The following is an 18,240-nucleotide window of genomic DNA, read 5'->3' as shown; positions in this document are numbered from 1 at the left end:
CTAGGTCATTATCAAGGATACTTACGTTAATACGTACGTACAATAAATTGTATTGACTTTGACTTTGAACGGTCACTGACCGGTGTTAGAAACGTTATAAACTAATACGTAACACGCTTCGGTTGCTCTGTTTTTAAACAATAGTGAACAATAAATACAATAGGATTTTACAGAAAAATGGTCAAACCATTTATATTTACCTTGGAAATTTGAACTTTTTATCTAGCACTTAAAGCTGTCTTTTCTGTGGTTAACCTTTGCGTGTTACACTTACAAACTTTTCCAAAAGTTTTTCTAAATCGAATGGTGGGACGTTGGACATACTGGTTATGCTAGAACATACGACTAATTGATTTATATATGATGGTTTATTCTGCGCCAGAATAGACGTCGTATCTCAGTCATTCGAAAACGAAAATTGTGTACCGTAATCTGGTGCAATAAGTTTCAAATTCGAACTGTTTTATTAATGGCTGTTACGTCTGTTGTTATGAAGCGTGGTGCAGAGGTATTGTCAGTCACACTTTGTGTGAGTGTTAATTGTTTGGCTTTATTCGTAGTCATACTCTGAATCGCCAGATGTATTAGAACATGGAATTAGTACGAAAACAACAAACTAGATGCATTAAAGGTTAAAAATGTTCGGGAAACCGGTGTCTTTTCTGGGTGCGTAGATAAGATGGCAATTGTTTAATGCTCCGTAAGCGTAGTTATTTCTCTCTACCACTTTTCCATATTAGTGCGACAGAGACAGTTGCGTTTCCTTCGCTATGGAGCGTCTTGTCCTCGCAGCCTGTAAACATTACAGAAGTCAAGGATTTGTACACATTTTTATGTCTTTCATCATGCAAATTTTAAGTAGAAGGTTTTTACGTGCTTATAAGGAAAAAAACTAGTACGAAAATTGGGCTTTGAAGTCCGTTTGATTTGTGAGAAAGTCGCAAGCAAAGTTCAATTTGGGCCGTTAGGTTATAGTTGCTGTTGCCACTGTTGGTGAACCTTAATAAGAAAAAAAACCTTAACTCATACTAAGAAATAAAAGTATAAAAACGGTTTATATCGCGTTAGTATCCCGTTATCCGAGGATAGGGACACGTGGAAGAATAAGAGGGAGGCCTTTGCCCAGCAGTGGGACAGTATGGGCTCATAATAATAATAATAATCGTATCCCGTTTGGAATCCTTTATGTTTTTTGTTTTAATTGCGCAAATGCTCCTAATTTTTTTTTATTACTATAAAACTTGGGAGCATTTGAAAATTTGTATGGAATTTGTTTTTCGCTTCTAACTTTTATTATAATAGTTAAATTAACGGAGTCAAACGAAAGGGCATAGCTATGTTTAAATATTCAAAAGAAATATATAAAAACATTTTCCATAACGTCAATATCGAGAGAGATAAATGAGGACTACCTACGTTAGTGGAGAAGCGGTCGTCCACTATCCTCTTAATGCTACACAGGGACTGTTCAAGTATGTTTACCAATAAACCTTGAAAGTAATGACATTCCCCTATTTCGTCTGTATACTAACATTACTGACCCAGTTATATGTTTAAACACGTGGGCATAGTCCCATATCACGAGCACCCGGAGGCGTAGTCAATTCTTTAATTCACATTGCGTATATAATTTCGTTTGATCCATATTACGCGTGACTTCACCGAGTGACTAAAAATAAAACCTTTGAACCGTAGAAGATGTAAAATGGGTTTAGAGGCATTCCAGGCCCGTGTATGGAGGGGTACGGTCGAGTACACAAACTTTACAAAGACAAAGTTGCAAAAAATATTTACACGAACTTATTGTCAATGTCTTAAAGGTGTGTAAATGTTTTTGAAACGGCTTGTACAGATGTTTGTGAATTCGACTGTATAGTACGGTTTTCCGCTAGGTACTTTGTATGGTATAGTTGGTGTTACGTGGTATTTAAGTATTAATGGGGTTGTGTAGTGGTATTGTGGTCGGCGGTCCTGATGGACGTGTGTTGATTGTATTTTTTTAATTACTGCGTGTTGAAAACAATGAAGATGCGATTTGTCGGGGTTTATGCAGGTTTGTTATAGTGTGATTACTTTATATTTTCGTTTTTTTTACATCAGTAGTTTTAAAGTTACATTTGTGTATTTGTTGATGAAAACATTCACTTATTTATAGGTTTCATTCATAGGTACTCTTAGAAACGACTGTTAAGAAAAAATACTACAATAATATCTTGAGTTTATCTTGACACTTCGTTTTTATATATTTGATTTTCTACCTTGCTGTAATAACCATAAAGTAAATATTACAAGAAATATTTTTCGTAAAATATTGGTGCAATAAATATAGTAAATACGTTTACATTAATACTGATTTACACATGATTTATACATGAATACGTTCAATGCGGAACAGGTCATATTCGCCCTGTGCTGAACTTTTACCCGGTGCGGTGTTCGAATTACGTTCTCCGAGGTTTTTCTTATTATAAAGTCTAGTTTAAGCGTACTGCGGGGGAAACTAAGTATTACCAGTCATTAATGGGGTGTACAGAGAGCAAGTTAACTAAATTGTGTTCGGCATTGAACGTGTTTTTTTTCGGCATACACATTTTCGGTGGTTCATTCATGACTATCACCCTTCGTTTCTACTGTGAACTCATATGGTCTTATCATATCGTACAGTATTAAATATGCGAATGACATCAATTCTAAAGCTCTGCTTTAATATGACGGATATTACGTTTTAACGCAACTTATATTCCGTTACGTTTTTGTTTAGATTAAAATAGTTAAAAATGTCTTGACTCTTGTTAAAGTTTCGCGACTTATTTTAAGGTCTTAAATCAAAGTATAAATTACATAAAATGTATGTACCTTTTTATTTTTAAATTTATGCTTCGTGATAAGTATAAATACACATTTTCTGTATTGAACGATATGTACAGATATTATAAAGGTTGTCGGAAATTGAAAGTAGGACAATATTGATTAATTGTGAAGTGGGGCATAATCACGTAAATAAACACAGCTAAGCTAGTCACGCAGGACATTTTATTGACGAGGTTGTGTGACATTTACTTAGAGCACTTAGTAACTGGAGACACCTTGTCTGTCATTTTCTGTAGAAAACAGTCTGCCGATTTTGGCGGAGGAGGGGTATGTCAAATGTATGGCTATTCGTACGTACCTAACGTATAAATAGCCATGTCAAATAAACGTCAGTCCATACATTAATTATACACATTGTGCAAGGTTTTCAGCAGAGGAATAGGTCTTAGAGGCGACTCAACCAAATTAAAAATAGATTTGAAGGAACTGTCATGGCGACCATCATTTGACGCGACGCGAGAGTTCCCGTGTATGTCCTTAAAATACGTCTAAAAGAGATGTATGGGTACTGTGAATCTCGCTTTGTGTGGTAGGGCACAGCACAGCGGATGTCATTCCAGATCTAGAGCAGAACTGGCTTCCCCAACTGGGGAAGTACCTCCACCTTACAGAAAACCGCAGCCAAATACCACTAGACCCTAGACTAGACTCATAGTGTTGTGTTCCTGCAATTGAGTAAAGTTGCCAAAGCTCAACGAGGGTGCGGAGTGTTAAGGTCGGCAAGGCGCATGTAACTCCTCTGTAGTTCCAGGCGTACATAGGCTACGGACACTGCTTATAATCAGGCAGGCCATATGCTTGTTTGCACCGACGTAATATAAATAAAAACCGGCCAAGAGTATGTCGGACCATGCTCAGTGTAGGGTTCAGTAGTTACCCTTCCGTCACAATAGGCTAAACTGGAGCTATTAGTATGGTGGATTGTTAAACAAATAGGCAAATTTTCATAATCAGTACCTGATTACTCGTAAAGTAATAGACGCGTATGGCCATGGTTTTTTCCTTAGGACTTACTTTGTTATCGGAGACTTTGCATGTCTAAAAAATAAATATCCCATAACATAAAACATTCTTGGTTCCTATACAGATGAACAAACACATATTGTAGCAAACTGTAGTATTTTTAAAATTATTTTGTTCATTAGAGTAAGAAAAAGTAAAGTATAGTAATAAATCCTAGACATAATGCATTATTTTACATGAGTGCAATAGACGAATATGAATATAAAATTAGGGGAATGGTTACTTTAGATGCGAAAAAGACGAAATGTGTCAAATTTTCGCTGCCGAATGTAAGAAAAGCTAAAACGATCATCACATTAAATGGCGAAACGCTGGACCTTGTCGAGAATACGGTTTTTCTGGGCCTTACTTTAGATAGTAACCTGCAATGGGCCCCTCACATATCTACCCTGGCGAAAAAGCTGAGCTCTGCCGCGTATGCAGTTAGAAGAATCAGGCAGTTCAATGACGTGGAGACAGCTCGCCTAGCTTACTTCAATTACTTTTACAGTATTATGTCTTATGGCATACTGGCGTGGGGCAAAGCAGCTGACATAGAGCAAAGCAGAACCATCTTCGTTCTTTAGAAGAGAGCAATCAGATATATTTACAACACGGCTTCTCGTGACTCACTGAAAAAACGATTCAAGGAAATCTTGGAAGAGTGATAGAGAGATGACTACGATACGCTACGGAGCGTTAACGATTGGCACGTTGGCTAAGCACCCTGATCTACTGTTGGAAACCTTCCAAAATTTTAAAATTTCCATATCCATTCCATATTAGTTTGTATGGTGATAGAAATTTTCTATTTCCAATATGAAAGTGCTCTTTGTTTCTTGTGTAACTTTCCTTAAATTTCCGAGAACTTTGTATGTTTTTAAAAAAAATCCACAACTTGCACACCTGTATAGTACGTGTCATCCACGATGACGCGCAGATTTGTCAAATCTAACCTCTAATAACATGACAATACGAGCGAAGGCACGCGTCTTCGTGAATGACACGATCTATAGTCGCATACTTGCCGACCCTTGGCCTATGCGTACCTACTTGTAGGAGTCTCTAATATAAATAACAATGCGTCAACACCTTTGAGATTGGAGATATGACTAATGTAGGTATTCCTATTATACTGTGCGTACAAAACCTACTCGTTCCATAGTAGACGTGGGTCATACACACCAAATAGGATCACGTCTTTCCTGTGTAAATGGCAATAAGGTCATATATATTTTATCCGCATAGTATCATTTTGTATTTACTTCACGCCGAAATTTTGAAACGTAATAAATATAACAGCACCACTTTGTACCATTGGCGTTGAAACTCTAGGTCCATGGGGTCCCGGCGCGCACAAGTTTTTTGCAGAAATCGCGAAGCGTCTGGTTGCCGAAACTGGTGACCGAAGAGCAGGCGGCTTCCTCGCTCAACGTATCAGCATTGCGATACAACGAGGAAATGCCGCCAGCATCCTTGGTATAATGCCTGAAGGGCCTATTTTATATTTAAGGCAGTTATTATTAGTAATACCTCTATATACATCTATCATGTAAATAAAGCTTTCATAGATGAAATATAATAAATATTATGAGTAAGGAATATTGCTGGTTCATACTTGCACACAAACTGTTAACTATGTTCCATTCCACAGGGACAATGATTGTTTTAAATACTGTACAATTATGTCTCACATGCAAAATGTCACAAAAACCCAATCAAAACAATTGTCTGCTACATGTAACAGGAAAAATACAATAAAAAGAAGTCTACATGTTCGCTATCTATACCTAAACGTGATAGTACTAACACGGCTATCTATAGGCATAGACGTGGTGATAAGAATCTCCATTTTCCCTAACAAGCGTAATGGCGCTAACATTGAAACTATTCCGCTGCGAACATCCAAACAGGCCCATCTCAGTAAAAACCTGGCGTCACTTAAGACTTTGTCTAAATAAATGCGGTATATTGAATTACTTTTAACAACTACCTGCGGTAGCCTCGTGAGTGTAAATGCGTTTGTCAATTGTCTTTATCCATTCAAATGCATTACGCAATGAAACACATAATTTATAACTTCTATTACTACTTTTTTAGTATATGGAAAACCAACGCTATGTATATATATATATATCTAGAACTTACAATATAATTACAGGTTCTCACTTATAGAAGTATAATAAAAAGTTTAAAAAAATCGAATGTGCTTCTAATGTGCTTAAAGCCCGAACAGAATTATATGATTATTGTCAAGAGGGCGCTGTTATTCTCATGTATGGTGATGGTGACATTCAGTTAAGTATCAAAAAAGTTCCAATACCAATGAAATTGCGTAATATGGCACGTGATCATATATTACTGGTCAGGCATTATATGCATCCTAATTTAAGCTCTACTAGTCATATAAACTGAAATACAAAAAAATATAGTAAAAAAACTGTAAAAAAATATTCTGTAATACAGTAAAAAACCGTCTAAGCCCTATGGCCGAGGCCGGAATTGAACCGCATATCTCCATCCGCGTACCCGGTAGTCCTGGCCCACCCGATCAGCCCGGGTATTTCAATATTATGTGATATTCATTACCAATTTATAACTTATAGTGTGAATTCAGGCCCAGTGAGTTCGTTTCGTTCAATTACGTCACTTATTTTGTCGATAAAATCACCTAATGATGACATTGATGACTGACTGCTGAACGAATGACTGAAGTTGTCAGTGACTCCCGTTTTCCGTTGCTGAAATTGTACCAATTACATCACTACACCTTATGAAACAAAGTCCTCTGACACGTCTGTCTGTCGGTATGTTCGCAATAAATGCAAAAATCTCTGGACGGATTTTCATGCGATTTTCACCTTTCAATAGAGTGATACTTGAGGTAAAGCTTCCTTGCATAATAAGGAATTCCTAGTTGCGATTTTTCCATACAAACGCTCTCGACCGTTTCCTCCCTGGATTTTTAACCTAGAGCCATGATTTTTTCAAATAAGATCAATGTAATCCATATCTGTGCCGATATGTTTTGCTTTATTGGATTATTTCATTTTGAAGAAACTTACAGCGCCTCGAAATCGCAAAAACGGCTCAAATGAATTGGCCGCAAAAAAGGCACAGTATACAAATATGACAACAAATATCCAAAAAATCAAAACATTTCTTCTTCTTGCAGAATTCCAAAATTTCATAATGATTGGTTGCGTTTTGGAGGAGGATACAGTTCGAGAGCGAAACCTCGATTTTTAAGTTTTTTGCGTGGGAATTTTAGTCCGAGCTGCAGTTGTCCTTATCGCATACACGCACTCCCACACCCCCCCGCAGCGCGACAGAAACAAACCTTCAAAAATTCGATATTTGAAAAGTTCCTCAGCTTGGAATTGCTGTTCCGTGCGAAGCCGGGGCGGGTCGCCAGTAAACTTGTAGGTACGAGTATATAAATCCATAACTCCCTGTATCTTAGTAATCGTATAATTAACCTAATAACTCATTAGGCTATAAACCATAATATATCCGTAATTCCATAATATCTGTCGCCAATGACTCGTAATAATTCCCAAATCCGACCGCGCAACCGGAGAGCACGGAGATTAAACATCAGTGTACTTATTATATTATAGATAATAATAGCTGATATCTATATAAGATACATAAAATTAACGAGGCATAGAGATGAAGATCGTATTTGTTTATCGTTTATTTTCATTACATATTCTAAAATCGCTCATTTGCTTTGAAGCGAGTTAAAAGTGATAACGTTACTTTTGAAATATTTTTTTAATAAATTACATAGGTATTTATTAAAAAAATAGTTCAAAAGTAACGTATCACTTATACCTATCGTCAGAGATAGCCAGCTTTCATCCCCTCGTTAATAATCTACTATTAATTATGTAACTTATATTAATAAAAGAATAGAAATATAACGAGGTTCTCTCAAAAATGACATTATTAGGAGCGCTCCAAAAGTTGGTATTTTTAATTAGTAGGTACTTCTGACGATATAGAGATACCCATATATTTTATAGATACGCGTCACGTCACAAAAGTTGCCCTTTTGGTGAAATCGTGTTAAATAGAGTGAAACAATTAATTGCCAAAAAGCTTCTCGTTAAATTAAATACATGAGCGAAAATGTCACTTTAATTAAGCGAATTAAAATGTTATCTTTTATCAGCTTCGATAAAAATGTTATCATCAGTAGGGCTAAGATGGTCGGCTCTTTATCATTTGTCACCATACCTGTCACGTTCTAACAAGTATGTAAGCGCGAAAGTGACGGGCATAGTGACAAGTGATATAAATGGAACCATGATACCGCCGCAGCAGTGGCAGCATGGTTACATTTTTATCACCTGTCACTATGCCCGTCACTTTCGCGTTTACACACTCGTTAGAACGTGACAGGCATGGTGGCAAATGATAAAGAACCGACAATCTTAACCCTACAGGGCTCGCATATTTCATGCCGATGACGCAAAAATTACATATTTTAACATACAGGGAGTTTTCTTATCACACCACAAATTTAGATAGCTTACCTATTGACGCGTAAAAAAAAAATACTTGTTATGTAAAATACACTGTTAAAAATCAAAAACATGTATTATTTAATAATCTAATAATATATTGTTTAGTTGAGTGACAACAAGATGAAAGTTAGACGGTTCTGTACTGATTGTCAAGCATCTATTAACAGTTATCTAAAGAGCTTGACAAATTATTAATTATTACGAAACCACTAATTGGAATCATACCTGGTTATCACTTATCCTTCGATAAATTAGTCCAAGGCACATATTAAACCAAACGTTTTCTTTATCGTGCACAAATATAATATAAGTAAAGCTTTTTCAGCACACCAGCTCTCGTGATTATTCACAAACTGATGACAAAGTTGCATTTTATCCACAAGAGTAGCAAAGTAATTTGTTGCAAATTTTGAGTTCTTTCCTTATGTTGGCCGGTAGAATAAAAAATAAATAAATAAATAAATAAATATTATAGGACATTATTACACAAATTGACTATGTCCCACAGTAAGCTCAATAAGGCTTGTGTTGAGGGTACTTAGACAACGATATATATAACATATAAATATTTATAAATACTTAAATACATAGAAAACACCCATGACTCAGGAACTAATATCCATGCTCATCACACGAATACATGCCCTTACCAGGATTTGAACCCGGGACCATCAGCTTCATAGGCAGGGTCACTACCCACTAGGCCAAACCGGTCGTCAGAATTGATTTTAAAATGATGATTTTGAATGATAAATATTTAAAAGTTCATTTGGATTTGATTTTTACAGTTAGTATTTTCCTCGCGTTGGTGTCGTGAAAATGGTTGGGTTGGCAAAATTTGTTTAACCCTCGTGCCTTGAAATGCTCGCAACGCTCAAGACATGCTAATGGGTCAAAAACTTTTTTCGTCTTACCTATGGAGTTGTGGATATCATAAACTAAATGAAACAAACTTTTCTTTCCAAACTCTAAGGCGAGTTCAAAACTTCTATTTTTTTAAAGCTGTATGACTAAAGCCTCAGTAAAATGACCTTATTTTATTAACAGTTTGGAGTTTGTTTGTTTGTGTTTGAGTCTAATTCCATAGTTGCTGGTTCGTTTGTCAAATCTATTGGCAGGAATTAAGATTGAACTGTGACAGTGTATAACTCGGGGACATTTACTTTATACTCGTACGCAGGTCCCGATTTACAGACCTAGGGCTCATAGGCATTTGATATGGTACTTAGAATTTAGGGCAGCCCCCTTCTCCATTTTAAAACCACTGTTAGGTTGCCTGGGCCCTTAAGCCCGTGCTTTGTGGGCCTAGGCGCAAATACGCCCTGGTTATACGTAAAATATACAGGCTTACATTGATTGATATGATTACATTTTGTTTTTAAATTTTAATTATATTAAGTGCAAAATGTATTAATTGTTTTTCATAAATATATTATTCAAGGGTGGCAATTGTATACGGAAGATAATTTCTGCCAAATGTCTACCTCTAGCAGCAAGCAATTTTTTCTTAAATGTTTGTGCTGTTTAAAACACGTTGTTTGTTCCATTAATTTGAAGAAAAAGTGACAGCTTCTGACATAATCTGTGGGGCTAGCTAAAATTACGTGTCTATGCTAACAAGCTGATGAAATTTAAACAGTTAAAACCTACAATCCGACACAAACTTACTAAGATAAAGCCAAAAATGTGAGAAAATATGCTGAAAATTGCGACGATAAGGGCTTATATTTGCCTGCTGTTAGAGGTTGACATATGTGAGATATTATGTTCCGCATGTATTTGCCAACTCTGAATAATATATTTTAAAAATAATACTTAATAATCTTTGAACTTAATATAGTTAAAATATTTAAACAAAAGAAAACCCATCCTTATTTGCCCATATATATGTCTACCCGAGAGCTTCCTATGAAAAATCGATATAATAGCAATGATGGCGACCGCTTCATCAAACATTTATGTTTCCATGACGATCGCGTGGCGTTAATGAGCCTATATCCTTCCTTCCTTACGGTAATTTCTACTACCTGAAGGTTGTCTGGAAGAGATCGCTTTTTAGCGATAAGACCGCCTGTTGTTGCTTAGTTTTTTTATGTTAATTGCTGTATTTAATCATGTTTTCGTTGTGCACAATAAAGAATATTATTATTGTATATCCTTGGATTTCACGGGCCTATAAATCCCGGTCTTTCGATAGGCTTGCGTGCCTCGGGAGTACTCGGGTCCGTGGGGTCGTTACTCCCCAGCAGCTCGCCACAAGCTGCCTGCGGGCTTATTATTATTATTATTATCCTTTTAATTTCTGGTCATTTGGGCTTCAATAATGAGTCATACGAAAAGGGAGGCCCCGAGGAAGGCGCTTACGCTATTTTGCGAAATAACAATTTAAATATATATATCCACACAAATATAATTTATACAATTATTAATAGGTATGAAGCGCTGGTGGCCTATCGGTAAGAGCGTGCTACTTGCAATCCGGAGGTAGCGGATTCAAACCCTGGCTCGTACCTATGAGTTTTTCGGAACTTATGTACGAAATATCATTTGATATTTACCAGTCGCTTTTCGGTGAAGGAAAACATCGTGAAGAATCGGACTAATCTCAATAAGGCCTAGTTTACCTTCTGGGTTGGAAGGCCAGATGGCAGTCGCTTTCGTAGAAACTAGGGCCTACGCCAATTCTTGGGATTAGTTGCCACGCGGACCGCAGGCTCCCATGAGCCGTGGCAAAATGCCGGGGCAACGGGAGGGAGAAGAATTATTAACAGGTATATTGATGCGTCCGGTAACCAGAAGACTGGCAGCTACTTTGGCTAACGTCTAACCCCCTTATTCATAAACGTCTATCCCTTTCGTCCCTTTCCATCATACCAATACGTCGGAAATGGACAAATGATTATTAGCGGTTTGTTAACTTTAGTAGATGTTTATGAATAAGGGGATTAGGCCATTTGTTCAAAGTAAATGTTCACAAAATTGTGCAAGATCAAGACGCGTGCCTTGACTCGTAAATAAATGCTAGATTATTAGATTATGTAATTAAATGTTAGATTTGACAATTCTACGCGTCATCGTGGATGAAACGAACTATATCTTCGGCCTAACGTACATTACGTAAGCTTGTTTCGGTAAGCGCGTTGTTTGCTACATTAATAATAATTCTATAAGTGTTCATGCCCGCGTAGTCACTTGAAAAGCAGGGGACTTAGCCAAGGTGACAAACGTTCGCAGATAATGAAACGAAAAGCTATCTGTCTCAACCGCAGTAATATGGGAGATGCTGCAAACGATTATCCTCCTGGCAAGGCCCTCGGGGTGCCTAGCCAAGGTGATAATCGCTTACGCTACGACAGCGAAACCCTTTGTCTCTCTATCGCTCTTCCATATTAGTGCGACAATGACAGTTGCGTTTCGTTCGCTACGGAGCGTAAACGATTGGCATCTAGGCTAGGCACCCTGGTGTGTTATCGCCACGTTACATAACTTGATACAACATTATAGTCCTTTTATACGTCTTATTTTCACAGAAATTTGACGTTATTGAGGACATCGTCATACTTTGGGCCGAATTTATGTCTTTTTCTGTCATCATGGGATAGAAAGACACGAACGCTTAATAGCAGATAGTCAGAAATAGTACGGAAGTCCCTGTTTCTAAATACGACAAATATATATACATACAATAGCTTGTCACGCACTCTGACCACACCGCATCAACGCACTCTCGCGTGGTGAAATCGATTACGAACAGCGGGTCTATTCTCTAATAATACATGACTTTATTACACGGAGTAATTAGTTATTACTATACATATTTTATTTAATGTGTGTGTGAAATTTCAAGCATGTAGCTGTAATACATCAAAAGTTATAAATAAGTGAAATTATCTCAAACCGCTGACTCCCATACATGCCCGTATTGAGCAGTGACTGGGTGTTGAAAGTCCCCGTAGGTAAAGGATTTTTTTTTGTTCGGTTAATGAAGACAATAAATTACTTATATGAAAATTTTTCTTAATTTCTATTGCAACTTAATTGTTTTAATGTTAAGTACCATCAAAATTAAAATATCGGTAACTAATTTGTTACCACCTTATTTACGGGAATTCCGCATACGTGAAAAAACCGACCGAAATGGACTATACTAGTCGGTAGAACCGACAAATATGTGAAATAATATTGTACAGGATGGACAAATAAGAAGTATACATTTTGTTTTAAAATTTTAACTATATTAATTTCAATAATTGGTTTAAAAATATATTATTCAGGGTTGGCAAATACACGCGGAACATGATGTCTGACAAATGTCCACCGCTAACAGTAGGCAAATGTGATCACTTATCATCGCAATTTCCAGCATATTTTCGCACATTTTCGGCGTTATCTTAGTAAATTTATGTTGGATGGTCTGTTTAAACTGTTAAATTTCATCAGCTTGTTAGCATAGACACGTAATTTTAGATAACCTCACAGAAATAAGTCAGGAGCTGCAAAATTTGGGGAATTTGGGCGCCCATCACTGTCACTGTTTTTCGAAATTAATCGAGCATACAACGTGTTTTAAACAACACAAACATTTGAGAAAAAAACGCTTACTGCTAGAGGTAGACATTTGGCAGAAATTATCTTCCGTATATAATTGTCAACCCTGAATAATATATTTATGAAAAAATATTTAATAATTCTTGCAATTAATATATTAAAAATTTAAAAACCAAGTGTATATCTCTTATTTGCCTGTCCTGTATGGGTCGAAAAAACTAAGAGGTCAAGGTTTCAATACAGCTAAGGAAGTAACACAAAACAACTTTTAATTGCTCAATCGACCCGCCAATCTATCGCTAATCCTTCTCAATTGGTTAATACGCTACTGCTGAGAAATATACCTTCTGCACGTCATTATCTATTAGATCGTTTATTTACGATCTTACCCGGACCTTGGTTCAATCAAAACACATGTACAGTCGTCATCAGACATATCGGAGCGGCTGAGGTGTTCAAAACCATCTGTGCACGCACTTTAACGCCTTGACAATAGAGGCGTTTTCAGATTATTTATGAGCACCTTGGCGGCTCTGATGTATCTGATCACGACTGTTCTTACAACGGAAAAATGATTAGCGACTATTTCGCAGATGCACTGCCCGTAAATGAAGGTCGTATCATATCAATAACATATTATTATAGAAGTGAATTTTTAACACTTCTAATAGGCCTCCAGAATGATTTGAACGCATAATAAATAATTTGTATTAATGTAAAAAGTACCTAATGAAATAGCATTTTTTATCAATATATATATTTTTATTAATTAAATTAAATATTTTTATCAGAATAAGCAGACTGAAAAATTAACAATGCGATAACAAGAACAATTATCATAATGCAACGCAACGTGATGAAAAAAAAATCATATCGTTTAAAATGATTGGAACATTTGAATAATTTGTTTTACTGAAAAAATATCTCCTGAAACACAGAAAAAAATAACGATCCGATAACTATAATAATTATCGTAATTATTTTAATGCAATGTGATGAAAAAATACTCCATGTTACCGTTAGATATCCACTAATAATATTTTTCCTTTTCCTTTCCAGCTCTCTTCTCTTTGCTGGCTCAGAATACAACTGCAATCACCACCGAGATCGTCGACGTAGCCCCAGAGGAAGTACAGACTTCTCCCGAATACTGCGCCACGTGCGTCAAAGTGGACTCCATTTGCTATAACCGGTCTTACCTCTTCGAGCTCACCGCTAACTTTAGAAAACACGTCGTCATCAAGAAAATGGGCATCCTGAGGTCCAACAACGTCTTGTACTACAGTTTTGAACCGAAACTCGAGGATCCAGAGTACTTTAAAGTTGCCTACGTATCTTTAGATTCACCAGCATTCTTTAATGGTACGATTAATGATGGGAATACAAGCGTCACCTTTAATTTTTCGGTATTTGATTTTAATCAAAATGAAAACAAAATATATCTCGGTGGTTCTGATGGCATATGGTCTCTTGAAGACGCTAATACAGACCGCCCAGTTTTAAAATTCTTCGCTGCTAAAGGTCATAAGATTACTGGTCTCGTTTCTAAGGACTATGTATATTTTACAGAGGTAGATTCTCAAGGAATAATTAAAGATAAGAATGGTCACTTTTTTAGAAAATTAGAAAATAAAACTATAGACAATTTTGTTTTGGATAAAGATGTCGAGTATACAGTGGTTTATTTACATTCTACCGGGTTGTATGCTTACAATAGTAAAACTAACGAAGATGTCAGGTTATCAATGAATCGTTTCTTCAGAGGGCTTACAGTAGATTTGGAAGGAATAGTATATGTTTGGTATATAGATGGAATATATAAAGTAGTTCTAGACAGTGTTTTGGCACACTCGACAGTAAGACGAGTTTCCGATGTTGAAGTAGGTGCTATGACGTTTGATAATTCTAATAATATAATATATTCGAATGAAAGGTCCTTGTATAAGTTGACTAAAACGGATACTACCAAATGTTAGGTAGTCATTCGCATTGTAATCTTAAAACTGAAAAAAAAGAGTACAAAAAGATCAATACTTATTTCTTTCTCCTTTTCTGCTCATTCCAATATGGAGAGAATATTTAGCACAAAATCATTAACTTTTAATAGAAAAGTATTTCTCACTTGTCATCGTAAAAATTGTCTTTATTTCGTGTGTAGACTGCACATGAGAACTATTTTTTTATGGTCGGCTTTAAAATACGACCAATATTGACTAATAGGCCAGGCAATGAATGCTCAAAAAAGTTATAGAGGGAAATGCTTGGAACACAATTTTTGACTTCGTAACTTTATTTGGATTAGTTGGGAGATGAACGTACCAAAAGTCCCCGGCCGTTGCCGGGGGAGGGGAAGGGGGTTTGAAGATCCCTTTTTTCCTTTTTTCGAATATATCTCGGAAACTATGCATCTTAGCTACATGGCCACTTATACAAAATTGAAGTTGATTAAATTTGTTGCAAGTTTTATTTGCTTAGTCAAGTTTTTCGATATCTTGTATAGTTTTTTAGTTAGCAATAAAATCCAAAACCCTGCCATTCAACCTCCTGGCAGAGTGTGGAGAACTCTAACATTAGAACCATCTTATCCATGTTTTGACCCATGTTCGTTTTTCAAAAATGCGTGTGTTTTAAAGGTACTTCGTAATAATATTAATTAACTATAATTAATTAAGTTAGCTACCGTAAAATGTGTCTACTTTTAAATAACAATATGTATCAACATACACAGCATAATAATTTTAAGAAATATTTTTTTATACCACGTTGGTGGCAAACACGTATACAACCCGCTTGATGGTAAGCAGTCACCGTAGCCTATGGCCTGCAACACCAGAGATATTACATGTGCAATATGTATTTCGAAATTTGGAGCAAAGTAGGCTCATTTTACGGGACATTGATTTGTTAATACTTCTTGTAAATTTATATTGAAAATACCTATTATAAATAATTGTTGTTAATTGTAATTATATAATTTATGCTTAAGATGTGTTAGACCACCAAATTTCTGTGATTTGTTGTAAAGTTAAATTCAAATAATTGCTAAGAAATAAATATTTTTCATTGAGATTGTACTTTATTTATTTACGTACTGATGCAATTGGAATTGATGTAAGCGTTCAATTTATTTCTCAGTTCTCAAAATGGAAAAAAAATCATAATGGAATTCCCATGCCGCTGTTTCTTTTTACTTGTCTTAAAACATACATTGAAATGCGAGAATGGAAGCCAAGTTCAATATGCCTTGTATAATATGTAAATTGTTATATTCTTAGACCCGGAATTACACACAATGTTTTTCATCACATTTGCGAAGAGAAAACTGAATTTAGAGCGAATTAATTCTTAAATACGGTGATATTTCTAACATTCGTCCGACATAATTGTCATTTTGTGACAAGCTAGGCATCGAAGGCACAGATCTAGCTAGCAATCAGCCACCACTGAAAATTGTGAAAAATATTTTAAACGTATTTTCAGTATTTATAAAGATAACCAAAAAATGAAATTATAAACGTCAGTATTTTAAAAGTAAAACTCATTTATACCTACTTGGTTTCTTATAAATAACTGACATAATAAAAAAAAAGAACTATAACTCCCCAGGGAGTTTATTTTTTTCACAATCCATAACTCCCACGGGAAAAATGCCTATTTAGGCCTTTGTCTTTCAGTACACCTGAATGAAATAAGATCTATTTCGAGCAAGTGTGGTGAAAAGCAAATAACTTTCGACAACTGAACTTAAATACCTAGTTTTTTACATAAATGCAGTCTTAGATTCTGACGTTTAAAGTGTTTAAATGAACCGTTTTTCTAGTAGATCTATGTTAAGCCGGCATTTAAAGTGTTCGGTTTAACGGGCCCGAGCAACACAGGCTGTTCAGAGGAGACCACTTACATTAACTATCGCTGGGAAAGGCTAACTTTACCGGGTAACTTTTTTAAGGTTCCGTAGTGAAGAGGTGAAATGATCATTTTTAAATAATCATTTAATACAAAGACAAAAGCTTAAAGAAACAAACGCATGATACTTGTCTGTATTATCTTCAGGTATCACGATAGTTATTCATGAAAAAAAAAAAACTATTTAAACGGATATTTTAACGTTTTAACTGGCGTTCAAACTCTAGGTCCATGGGGTCCCAGCGCGCACTAGTTTTTTGCAGAAATCGCGAATCTGGTTATAAAAATAAAATAAATAAATAATAAATATTAAAATAGGACATTATTACACAAATTGACTAAGTCCCACAGTAAGCTCAATAAGGCTTGTGTTGAGGGAACTTAGGCAACGATGTATACATATAATATATACATATTTATAAATACTTAAATACATAGAAAACACCCATGACTCTGGAACAAATATCCATGCTCATCACACGAATAAATGCCCTTACCAGGATTTGAACCCAGGACCATCGGCTTCATAGGCAGGGTCACTACCCTAGACCAGACCGGTCGTCTGGTACGTACGTAACTGGTGACCGAAGAGCTTGCGGCTTCCTCGCACAACTTATCAGTAGTGTGATACAAAAAGGAAATGCCGCCAGCATCCTTGGTACAATGATTTAGATTTATTTATTTCATAATATGAAATTACAATATAAATTATATTAAACTAATCTATATTAATTTATACTATGATCGTCAAAGAAATATTGATTATATATAATTATAAAATTTCTAGAAATATAGGTACATACAAGTCATCATCAAAAATCAATACTCAGCATCTTTGGTACAATGCCTCAAGAGCCTATTTTAGATATAAGCTAGTTATAGTAATTATCTGTATATATCCATTATGTATATTGTTATTGTAAATAAATACTGAAAAATATTGGATTTGACATTGTCAATTAAATACGACGTATTGATTGAAAATACTTAATAAATTCTTCACAACGTCAAAAAGGTAATGAAATAATAACAAATTATGGGAAAAATGTCAATATAGCTACTTATATATATCTAGGTATCTCGTATTGATCGTCAAATGCCTCAAGGGCCTATTTTAGATTTAAGCTATTTATAGTAACACCACTGTATATATCCATTATAATTTTTTTAAATTAATTGTATAATGAATTTAAAATAGGTATAACCCGTAATTTCGAACCCTCTACAGCGTTCGTGGTCAACGGCAGACGGGTACGAAACGTCGGGATGTATTTTAAATTAATGACGTGATACATCCACAGATAGTTTTATTTAATGATCATGAGTAACTATCGCGGTAACCGAGGACAATGTTAGATTTTGAGAATAAAAACGTCAAGGA

The 18,240-nt window shown here is 35.6% G+C and overlaps 1 protein-coding gene across 2 annotated transcripts; it reads left to right on the top strand.

The window, feature by feature from the left end:
* The first annotated feature begins 1,723 nt into the window (after positions 1–1,723).
* On the top strand, positions 1,724–16,022 carry LOC133524725 (ommochrome-binding protein-like). 2 transcript variants are annotated; one of them, XM_061860867.1, is made up of 2 exons: positions 1,724–2,053; positions 14,013–16,022. In XM_061860867.1, exons 1-2 carry the CDS (start codon positions 2,023–2,025, stop codon positions 14,927–14,929), a joined length of 948 nt encoding a protein of 315 aa, XP_061716851.1. In that variant the 5' UTR covers positions 1,724–2,022; the 3' UTR covers positions 14,930–16,022. The 2 variants fall into 2 exon arrangements, with proteins under 2 accessions (XP_061716851.1, XP_061716850.1); XM_061860866.1 differs by lacking the exon at positions 1,724–2,053 and adding an exon at positions 13,144–13,567.
* The last annotated feature ends 2,218 nt before the right edge of the window (positions 16,023–18,240 follow it).

The sequence above is a fragment of the Cydia pomonella genome, chromosome 14 (assembly GCF_033807575.1).
Source record: "Cydia pomonella isolate Wapato2018A chromosome 14, ilCydPomo1, whole genome shotgun sequence".
NCBI lineage: Eukaryota > Metazoa > Arthropoda > Insecta > Lepidoptera > Tortricidae > Cydia > Cydia pomonella.
Note: the sequence above shows the minus strand (reverse complement) of the source record. Positions and strands in the feature narration are given on the sequence as shown.